The 11,610-nt window shown below is 37.8% G+C and overlaps 1 protein-coding gene across 3 annotated transcripts in view; it reads left to right on the plus strand.

Moving 5' to 3' along the window:
• Positions 1–11,339, plus strand: part of SLC16A1 (solute carrier family 16 member 1) — a 37,910-nt gene extending 26,571 nt beyond the window's left edge. The window contains exons 1-5 of one of the 3 annotated variants that reach the window (XM_036768031.1): positions 1,131–1,312; positions 1,700–1,960; positions 4,438–4,581; positions 5,410–6,276; positions 7,752–9,614. In XM_036768031.1, the coding sequence (XP_036623926.1) occupies positions 1,744–1,960; positions 4,438–4,581; positions 5,410–6,276; positions 7,752–8,029 (1,506 nt within the window). In that variant the 5' untranslated portion in view covers positions 1,131–1,312; positions 1,700–1,743 and the 3' untranslated portion in view covers positions 8,030–9,614. Of the gene's footprint in view, positions 1–1,130; positions 1,313–1,699; positions 1,961–4,437; positions 4,582–5,409; positions 6,277–7,751 lie in introns of those variants that run through there. The other 2 variants (XM_036768029.1, XM_036768030.1) reach the window with 2 other exon arrangements.
• The last annotated feature ends 271 nt before the right edge of the window (positions 11,340–11,610 follow it).

An 11,610-nucleotide genomic window follows, 5' to 3' on the forward strand; every position in this document is an offset into this window, starting at 1 on the left:
TCCAGCTGTATATGAAGTGAATTGAATCCACATATCCTCTCCAGCCTTTTAATATTGTGGGGTTACTCAGTTACTCAGAAGCTATGTATGCCACTAGCAGTTGCTAAACTTTTTCTTGCTGCATGAGGGCAGGGATAAATCAAACATTTTTTCTACTTCAGAATCTTAAGCATGTACCTGTGAACATGGTAGCTGGCGCTTAAATGTTTACATGAGTGAGTGAAAGAACAAACCTTCGGAGTGTATTTCTTTTTGGTCCTAAGAGAAAAACTTGTTTCCGGTCGTCTTTGGTCTTTGACGTCAGTCTTCAGGTTTCTGGTTGCACAGGAACGCTTTAGATCTTGATAGTCATTGGGTATAAGGCTAATTTTCCAGATGTTTGTGTGTGATGTTTGTGTCAGCTCAGTGCTCTCTGGGTTCACTATGGTCAAACCCCCACGAGTTTCTCTGCCTCCCACCTTGAAGTAAAACTCCAGGAAAATCTCTATAATAAAACTTAAGTATAGTTTGTGTCTGTCATTTCCCCCAAGTGGGTAAAAGGCTCCCAACTCCTACCCAGGAGGAACTCTGTAGATTTCACCACCTCACAAAAGTATGGCACAAAGGTAGAGATGATTTCATCCTTAGCATTTGGGTCCCCAGTACTCTAGATAATGACTCTCATTTATAAGACGTTTAATAAATGCTCATCAGGTAATAAGTGACTCAAAGTCCATGGACAAATAGGGGAACGTAAAGCACTAAAATAGCCCATTAGGCTTGTACTGGAAGGTAAAGACTCAGTGGAACTGCTGGACAAATTAGTCCTGATTCACTTATCATCTGAACAATCCATAGAAATAACATGGATAATTGGTAAAGTCAAGCCCTTCTGCCCCTCATGCCCTTAATCTCACCTTAAACTGTATACTGTTGAGCAAATTTTCTACCTTAGAAGTCTTTACTTTCAAGTCCAAGAGCTCTTTATTTTGGGGAAACTTCAGAACTCAGATTTACATTTTTGGTTAACCTTCAAGTCTGGAAATATACTTTTGTAAACTAGTCTCTGACTTGGGGATTCAAATGCAAAATAAAATCACCCCTGCCCTGTAGGAGCTTACATTCTACTTGGGGAGCAGCAGCATGATTTAAGTAAATACAAAATATATAAAAAGTTATTTTTAAGAGAGAGAGAGAGACTGTGATGGGAGAGCCAGATGTTGGTCAGGAAGGGTCTGTTTTAAGAGGTGGCAAAAGAGCTGCTCTGTGAAAGCTGAGATGCTAACAGAAGTGAGGAGGTGACACTGGGGACAGTCTGTACAAAGGCATGGAGGTGGGATTTGTAATGGCCTGTATTGAGAACCACTAATAAACCAGTTTGGCTGGAATGGAGGGGAGTGATAGAGGTGTTGATTGCAGAATGAAAATGCTATATTTATTAAAAAGAGTGATGATGTATGGCTTTTAAAAGAATATGGTAACCTTTTTCCTTTAAATTTATTAAAAAGTTTTATGAGGCATATCTTGACTAAGAAATCTTTAACAATCTGTCTTTTATCTGACATAACCATGATGATTATACTTGGTACGATATTGCTGACTCTATCTTTGTTCTATGACTGGTGAACATTACCCTCATCTACCTGCCTAGGATGCTTGGAAACATAAGTGTTAGGGAGAACTTACTTGCTAAACAGTGCTTTAACTTTGTACTTTGCAGATCTTTGGAATTGAACTGAATTTTGAAATCCCTCTTCAATTAAGATGGCACCAGCAATTGGAGGTCCCCAGGGGTATACCCCACCAGAAGGAGGCTGGGGATGGGTCGTGGTTATTGGATCTTTCATCTCTATTGGCTTCTCTTATGCATTTGCCAAATCAATTACTGTATTCTTCAAAGAGATTGAAGTCATCTTTAATGCCACTTCTAGTGAAGTCTCATGGATATCTTCCATCATGTTGGCTGTTACATATGGAGGAGGTAAGTACCCATGCCACAGAGGGCCTTTTATTAGAAAATTTTTTTATTAGAGGGCCTATTAGAAAATTTTCCTGGTTAGATACTGACATGTTTGAAACAATAGTATTTATAATTATGACTGGTGCTTAATTTGCAATTGTCATTTGCCAGAAGAACTCTGTGCTATGTGCCTTGTAACCTCTAATATATTGTACAATTCTAGTATAGAAATTAGAGATTTGGAAAAGCTACAGGTTGCTAATGGAAGATGCCATATTTGGCTGGGAGAACTACAGTTGGTGTGATTTGTTTTCCTGAATCAAAAAGTGTCAGTAGCTAGTTTCTTACTGCTGCTGTTAGCTAGGCTCTCTCAAGACAAATTCTAAGTATGAGTTTGTTTTTGTTGATGTTGGAAGAGTTAAAATTCAAGCTAACTTTTTTGGTTTCCGTGAAAAGCTTTCAGGTAAAAAGTTTTCATGGTAATCATTTCAAAATTGAATAATCTCCCTTTGTATTTGTGGCTTCATAAATATCAGGAACTGTTTAGCAAGACCTCAGACTTCGTTTTTGCTTATTTATCTTCCTCCTTTTTTGGAATGGTTTAAAAGAAGGATCACTACTTTCATTTTTTGTAAGGTAGAGTAATTTACAAGGTACTAATAAGAATGGTTGTTGTTTGTGTCGCCCCTGGGCCTCAAGCAGCATTCTTTTATGTTTAAAAGTCAAACTGCCATAATCCTTAATCTCTACAACATTTAGTGTTGTAGCAAAGCCATGACAGAGGATCTACTGCAGACATTTATTAGATTTGATAAAGGAGATCCTCTTTGTTTTATTCAAGATTTGACTTCTGTTACCTTGTTGATTTTGGTAGCAATCTGCTGTTTTTTCTCTTGAATGTAGATAAACTTAAGTAATTGGAGTTTCCATGCTTCAGATGTTAATAAGATAAATAATAATGATAACAGCAATAATTTATGTAATAATAGTTTTCAAAGTACTTTAACATAGTTTCATGATGGTTGCCCTAAGGCAGTGAATTGGTGGCAGATATTATATTAGGTAAAATATGTTATATATAATAGTCTTTTCTAAGTACCTACCATTAATGCTCAGTATATTGTGTAAATTACTGTTGGAGGGATACAGAATTAGTTAGAGATATGGTCTTTGCTTTTGAGGAACTTGTGTTCTAACCAGGTACTAATATAAGCATAAGTGAACAATGTGATAGTATAAAGATAAATACTAGATAAGTGACAGTTCATGTAAGTGCCCAGGGTTATGTGGTTTGTTAGTGACAGAGCCAGAATTGAAACCCAGGACTTCTGCCCTTCCGACCCCAAATCCAAGGCTCTTTTCACTATGCTTTTCTAAAAATGTACAAAGTAGTACCCAAGAGTTATAAATTCCAAGCAACTAAGGTTGCTAAAAACATACTTCAGATAGCCAGAATCTGGTGGAGAGCTTAGAATGTCTTTTCCTAAAAGCAGTCTTGAGCTAATAGTCTGAATTAATGGGCTTTTACATGTGTGTTTTATACATGAGGAAACCAAGGCCAAAGAAGAGAAACAACTTCTCCAAATTCTGCCACTTAGTGACAAAGCTACAGAGCTTCTGGTTTCTAGTCTGGTCCAGTGCTCTTTCTGTTGCCTTACCTATCTATTTCCAGTTAAGTTAGGGCAGGACCAATAGATTGGGAAAGGATTATGGGAGCCCAAAACTCTGGAGTCTTGCCCTGTGCATCTCACTATTCCAAATTTTCTAAAAGAATTTTTGAAGTAGAGGTATATGACCTAGAGGTAGTCATTCCCATGTAGTTACTTGTATGTGCCTATAATTAATACTACTGAGCTCATGTCTGGACTGGCAGAAAGCTTAAAATCCATTTGCATTTTGCATCAAAAGCAACTGACGTCAGTGGACTAATTGCACATGAAACTTTCCTCTGGGAAACAGTTTCTTCTTTGTATTTACCCTGTTAGTGAGGTAAAGTGACTAGCATATTTTTCTGAATCAGTATTAGAAGGGTCTGGAAATTATAACCCTTTTGATTTAAAAAAAAAAAAACTGATGCCATCCTTCTCCTTAGCTAATGACTCTGATGAACAAATTATCCTAATGAGACTTGTTTCAGTTAGGGGCATGTGTTGTTTTTAAATGGTATATCCTTTTCATAGTTGTCACAACATTTTAGTTTGAATATTTCTGTGCTGCACCATGACCACTGACATGCTTTGGGCTTTATGAAGAGGCCCTAATTGTTTTTCCTTCTCAGTGATCTGAACCAGAGACAACCCTGCCAATACACTTTTAGAGTAGATGGATTGCTTCTTGGGAAGTGTTAAGAGAAGGGCATGTTCCGTAGAATGATTATCTTGGGGAGAGAGAACATTACCTTTCCACTTAAATTCCTTCAGTGTTGGCTCCTGTGCTCAAAGAAGAGGAAAGAAAAGTTTTAATTTATTCTATATACCTCTCAATGCTTTCTCCTCTAGGTCCCATCAGCAGTATCCTGGTGAATAAGTATGGCAGCCGGCCAGTAATGATGTTTGGTGGCTTACTATCAGGATGTGGTTTGATCGCTGCTTCATTTTGTAATACTGTGCAAGAGCTATACTTTTGTGTTGGAGTCATTGGTGGTAAGTTAGGGGAGTGTTCTACATGCTGTAATTCCTAGCATTGGTTGTTCTGCCAGCTATCATTCAACATTTTTAAGCAGTGTCTTTTGACATAGTTACCAAAGTGATCAGAAGCAGCCCTACAGAAATGACATGCCTGACATCTAGAGCATTATTACAAGGAGAAGTGCCATCTCTCTGTCTTTATAAAGAAAAGCTATACCAGGCTAACCTTACTTCATTTTTTGACTTTGTTAGCAGACTGGTAGATCAAGGGAATATTGTAGATGAGGAATCCCTTATAACTCTCTCCTGGACAAGATGGAGCAATGTAAGCTAGATGGTAGTACAATTAAAAGGACTCACGAATGGTTGAATGACTGGTTCTGAAGAGCAGTCATACATTGATGTCAACCTAGAGGGAGTTCTCTTTAATAGAGTGCCCCAAGGATCCATCTTTGGCCTTGTTAAATGATACTGGTAAACATTTACTAACATCATGGATGAAGGAAATAAAAACTGACATTTATGCAATGTTTAAAATTATATCATTTCTACTTAAGCCTTTAAGATACATCATATTTTTATCCCCATTTAACAGATTAGGAAACTGAGACTTAGAGCCTGTGCTTAGCATATAGTAAGCCTGAATTAATGCTTGTTAATAGATTGATAGAATAGTACTTCTTCATAGGGTGATCAGATACTAATTCCTGGAGGCGATGCAGCCAGAGGTGGAGAAAGTACAGTAGATTTGAGGGAGCAATACCCATGATTATTTTTAATCCAATAATGTTACATACTTCTTAAACATATTTTGAAGTTAATTGGCTTTTCCCCCCCTCTCAGGTCTTGGACTCTCCTTCAACTTAAATCCGGCTTTAACCATGATCGGCAGATATTTCTACAAAAAGCGTCCATTGGCAAATGGGTTGGCCATGGCAGGGAGTCCTGTGTTTCTCTCTACACTGGCACCTGTAAATCAGATTTTCTTTGGTATTTTTGGCTGGAGGGGCAGCTTCTTAATTCTCGGGGGTTTGCTACTAAACTGCTGTGTGGCTGGATCTCTTATGCGACCAATAGGACCCAAACCAGGTGCAGCGACAAAAGAAATATCTAAAGAAACTCTACAGGAAATGGGGAAGTTGGACTCAAAAAAAGGTGCTGGTGATGCAAATACAGATCTTATTGCTGGGAGCAGTAAGCCAGAGAAGCGTTCTGTCTTCCAGACAATTAATAAGTTCCTAGATTTTTCCCTGTTCAAGCATAGAGGCTTTTTACTGTACATCTCTGGCAATGTGTTGATGTTTTTTGGATTATTTACTCCCTTAGTTTTTCTGAGTAATTATGCCAAGAGTAAGCATATATCTAAAGAATCTGCTGCCTTTCTGCTCTCCATTTTAGCTTTTGTTGACATGGTAGCCAGACCCTCTATGGGACTTGTAGCCAACACAAAGTGGGTGAGACCTCGAGTGCAGTATTATTTTGCTCTCTCAATAATCAGTAATGGTATATGCCACCTGTTGGCACCTTTATCCACCAGTTATGCTGGGTTTTGTGTCTACGCGGCATTCTTCGGATTCGCATTTGGCTGGCTCAGCTCAGTATTGTTTGAAACACTAATGGACCTTGTTGGAACCCAGAGATTCTCCAGTGCTGTGGGTTTGTTGACGATCATGGAGTGCGGTCCTGTCCTCCTGGGGCCACCGCTTTTAGGTATAGTATGTCTATTCTTAAATATGATATGCATAAGTGTGTAGGTTTGGGAAATCTGTATAGTTTCTATAAAGCACTAACCCTAAATCGGAAGTAGATGGAGAATTGTTCTAAGTCTGGAAGTGAAGAGCTCCGTAGTAATCCTTTGGGATAATCTGAATTATTTTGCTTGGCAACAGAATCAGGACTCAAAAAGATCTTGATAGACTAGAATGTTCTAGTCTGTTGAATCTAATGAGATAAAATTCAACATGGATAAATGTACTTGAATACAAAAAGAAAAAGAAATAACTTTACAAGTACAGGATTAGGGAGGCACAGACAGCCATTTATCCAAAAAAGATCTAGGCTTGTTAGTGCCCCACAAGCTTATTATGAGTTAATGGTATGCCAAGGCATCCAGAAAAGCCAAAGCAATCTTGGGACACAGCTTCCTTGAATAAGGAGGTGATAATGCCTCTGTCACTTGGTCAGGTTGCATCTGGAGTGCTGTGCTCAGTCCTGAACAGCACAGTTTAAGAAAGATATTGGTAATCAGGAGAGTGTTCAAAGGTGGGCAGATGGGATGGATTGTCATGTGAGGATCAGCTGAAGGAGCTGAGAAAAGGGGGGTCCTTTAGCTGAAGACGCAGGAGCAGGGACATGACAACTGTCTTCAAATATTTGAAGAGCTGTCTTGTGGAAGAATCATGTGATCAACAAGCATTCATTAAACAACTACTATGTACCAGGTCATGGTATTTGATGATGGGGATAAAAAGATGAAAAATGTAACAATTCCTACCCTCACGGAGTTTGTATATTCTACCAAGAGGGAGCCAGCATGTATTTTTAAGTATTTCCAAATCATGTATAAAATAAATAATTTAGGGAGTGGAGAGGGTTGAAAATGATTAGATTTATTCTATTTGTCCTTAGAGGGAAGAATTAGGAACATTGAGTAGAAAGTCACAAGGGAAATAGTTATATTTGATGCCAGGAAAAACTTGCTAACAGTTAAAGCTGTCTTGAAAGTAGGGTGGGCTGCCTTCAAAGGCGGTGAGTTCTCATTAAATTACTTCAGGTAGAGACTGGCTATTATAATGGGGAGGCGTAATTGAAAGGGTTTCTGATACTGCTTTTTGTTTGTTATTTTACTGACTAAGTATTTCTTCTCTCTCTAAGCCTTAATTTTTTATTCCTTAAAATGAGATTGTTGGGCTAAATGACCTCTTTAGTTCTCTTCCATATTATTCATTCTAAAGCCTTTAGAATGAGGAAACCTGTAGAGTCTGCTTCAGGCCCAGTAAGGAGCTCATGTGAGCCACGTGATCCTCAGTGATCCATAACCCCTAACTAAATTTCACTGCTAGTCTGAAGATTGTAGTTTGTAACTCTACAATATATGTAAAAACCAAAATTCAGTGGTGGCATCTTATGAGGCTGGTGATATCTCATACCTCATAGAATGTCTCTTCTTTTTTGATTTATTTTAGGTCGTCTCAATGATATGTATGGAGACTATAAATACACTTATTGGGCTTGTGGCATCATCCTGATCGTGTCAGGCATCTACCTCTTTATTGGTATGGGCATCAATTACCGCCTTTTGGCAAAAGAACAAAAAGCAGAAGAGGAACTGAAAAAGGAAGGAAGAGAGGAAGAAACAAACATAGATAACACTGAGAAGCAGAAAGAAGCCAATAAGGCCGTGGAGTCTGCCCAACAAAAACCCCCAGAAGAAGGCCCCAAAGAGGAGGAAAATCGTATTTAAGACTTCGGTACTGCAGAGGTGGAGAGAGAGAGAAAGGAGAGCCAAAAATGGTCTCCTGGCTGACTGGTTCCAGTGGTGCTTAATGCAGAAAAGGGTGTTTCTGTGTAAAATTGTACCAAGTGTTCCATGAAACTTCTCAATTTTGAGTTTTTTCCTTTTCCGTTTTATTAAATTACAAATTACAAACTAAATTACAAACTAAATCTGCCATACTTTGCAAGAGGGGAGTAAGGATGAGGGAAGAAGCTAGTTTTTACATATTGGATTTTAATAGTGACTTGAAGATCCTTATGTGCCTTAAATGTTTGTCTGTAGACCTCATAAAAGCCTTAACTTTTTAAATAGTTTAGTTTTATTTTGTCTTTAAAATTATATCTTTTTTAAAAAATCAGGCAACAAACATACCTGGAAGAAAAATACACAAAACCCCATGTGATGAGTGTTGATCCTGGTCTGAAACTAACCTTGCCTGCTTCGTGGTACTTTGGTCATATCCTGCTGGCTCGTTATCCCAGGGAGCTGTGTTGGAACAACTGACTAGAGCTTTGAAGTTATCTTTCACTGTTAAAATTTTTCCTTGTATAAATTATTTGCCTCCCATCCATATTTTCTAACTGTCTCTATGAGTCAGAACATAGTTCTAAAAAGCATTTTTCCTTTAATATGACTTATTCTCAGTGCCCCTCATTTTTTTTTATTATTTTTCCCTGGGATGGTAATTAGAAGCTAAAAATGCTCATGGGTATTCTTTTTAGAACACTATTATTAAAACTTACTCCACTGTCTTTTAGAAGTGTAAAGTGGGTACTTTTAACTCTTTATTGTACATTAGCCCCACTTTTGAAATCATTTGGTATTATTTTCCTTTTTTAATATTAGAAAGTAGAGTGGTTGGGTTTTTGTTCTTTTTTAAACAAGTCTCTGTCTTTGGGCGGCCTCAGTAAACATTCTGAATTCCATTAAAGGTAGAGTGGCATTTGAAATGACTGAATTTAGCTCAGGTTGTTTTTTTTTCCCCAAAATCCCAGTTAGTGAGGTTATTGGAAGCATTTTTTTTTGGCAACTTTGCTTTTCCTCCATTCGTACTGGTCGCCTTTTGCTCTGCTCTGAGCTTTAAACATGTGTAAGGTTTTATTTTGTTTGAAAGTTTTTCTATGTTTGCATACTAAACCAGGCCAGAGGAATTTGGCCCCTGTAGACTGACTATTCAGGAGAAGGTGGGAGGGAACTTGCTGCTGTACTTAATACTCAGTGAAGACTTTCACTGTCTTTCTCATTAGACCTTAAAGCAAATTAAGATAATTAGTCAGAAACAATTAGATTTATTCTCTTCCCAACAGAAACCTGAAGAATTTATGAGCCTATTTATTTACTTCAAGGTAGAGAATTGGAGGTTGAGGAGATGGGGGGAGGAAAGGTGAGGGAAAAGAGTTTTCCCTAAAGTCTTGTATACCGGGTGGAAAGAAGAGACTGATAAAAAGCATTCAGTGAATAGAGTTAACATAGAGTAAGTGACATAGCGAAAGTGCTGATCCAAAACCTTGTAAAAAGCTTACTTTTCCAAATAAATATTTTTAAAAATTCATTCACCACACTCAGATTTGTCTGTAGGAACCTGAGTCTTTTCATTTTTTTGTAGCCAAGTTCCAGAGTGTCACTTGTCAATATTAAACCAAATCGTGCCAGCTTTTATGTGCCTTGGAGATGTGTGTACGTGGTTGGTGTCCTTCATTTTTTTCATTCTCTGCTCTCCTTGTTTTAAGGCAGGCAGACAAGCACATTTTTTTTAACTTCCTCTCTTACTTGAACAGCATTCAGATCATTTAGACTTCAGGGAAAGATGCAGAAGTCCTTTTCAAGTAAAATGTGCTTGGTGTATGGTTATCCTCCACCCCCAGAATGTGTTGAGAACCAAAATGTAATTGGCTGAATGTGGTATAATTTTTGTTAGAATTTATAAAAAATGAAGAGGCTGGGGGAAAGCGGAAGCTCTGTGGAAAGAGGCACTTGATACGTTCTGCAAGCAGAGAGAAGAGTTACATAGCCAGATAACAAAAACGATAGCATTTCTGTGTAAGTTCCCAGCATCTTGTAACAGAAGGGGCCTTGGAGATCATCCTGTCAAGTACTCTCCTTTTAAGGACACAGAAAGGGAGTCTCCCAAAGCTGGGTGGTTCAGGCTGCAAGTTGGTTGGAATGTTGGAACAAGGACCAGGTCTCCTATCTCTCTTCCCATTGCACCACATCTCCTGTTCCTCTTGTTGACCAGTTACTGCTTTGATGTAGGTCATGCAAACAGAGGCTGCTGATGCTTTCTGTCCCACTGTGGAGGCTTTTGAATGAAGCAAGTGTAGGAATTAAGTCATCATTGCATTTGACAGACTATTGCCTATGGCTTTAAGAGAACAGATATGTATGTATGCGGAGTCTATTTGTCTGCTTCATCCTTCTCTCCCCGCCCCCCCCCCCACCTCTCCATATTTCTTCATAAACCATAGAAAAAAGGCAGATTTATTTGTAGTTGCAGTGCCAACTTAAAGACAAATCCCAGGAGCTTCATTTTTGGCAGTGCTTTCATCTCCGTGCCTAAGTTGGGGATCCAGTTACCTGTAAAATGCCAGTAAAGTTTGTAAACTTAAAAAAAGTAAAGTGGAAATTAGTCAAGGGTAGAATCTGTCACCTAAGGCGTAAAGGATTTGGGGAAAATTCATCATTTTATTTTACTGAATGACTGTTGAATTTAATAGAAATAAAGGCATTTTCTCACAGGTTTCAAACTTTGACAAATTATACTAAATTCTGAAATTTGGGATTTTCTAGAAATTCGCTATGAGAAAATGGCCAGTATAAATTTATTAAGTTGTACAAAAAATTATTTAGGAAAAGATAAGAAAAAAATTATGAAAAATCCAGAGATGTTCTTATATTAAGTGACCATTCCTGAAAATTTTAAGCTTGACCCAGAGATAGTATTAAATGGTGTAATGTGAATAATTATCTGTTTGGTCTTGATGGCTGACTGGGTTACTAGTTACACGTGTACTGTATTTATATATATATATATGTGTGTGTGTGTGTGTATTTTTATCATTGTTGTCTTCCTAAATTTTACAAAAGGAAAAGGACAATGTGGGTTAGGGTATTTGCTTTTTAAAGCCATTTAATGTTTTGTATGAAGCAGTGTTTTATCGTATTGAATTTTGAACTTGTAAACTAGGTATCGATTTTATGTTTTAGTTCCAAGTATTCAGGTTTATTTCTCCCTTAGTAAATGGTTCACACAGTACAATAAACTTAGCAATAATTAGTACATGTGTTGTATCTATTTTTTCTTTTCAAAGGTAATTTGAAGAGGGAGAGGAAAGGTAAATGCTAAATTGATGCCTTCATAGTAAGGTATTTTTACGACTAAAGTAAACTTGCTTGAACATCTTGTGCATAAAGGACTTAATTTTATAGTGGCTGAGGTCCAGGTTGTTACCAGCCAAATTTGCCTGTCATGCTCAAGTGCGGGCATGAGAAGTTTAGCCTTACTAATACTAGCAGAACAACCCAAATGAGGTCACCAGTGTGATAAACTG

The sequence above is a fragment of the Trichosurus vulpecula genome, chromosome 7 (assembly GCF_011100635.1).
Source record: "Trichosurus vulpecula isolate mTriVul1 chromosome 7, mTriVul1.pri, whole genome shotgun sequence".
Taxonomy (NCBI): Eukaryota; Metazoa; Chordata; class Mammalia; order Diprotodontia; family Phalangeridae; genus Trichosurus; species Trichosurus vulpecula.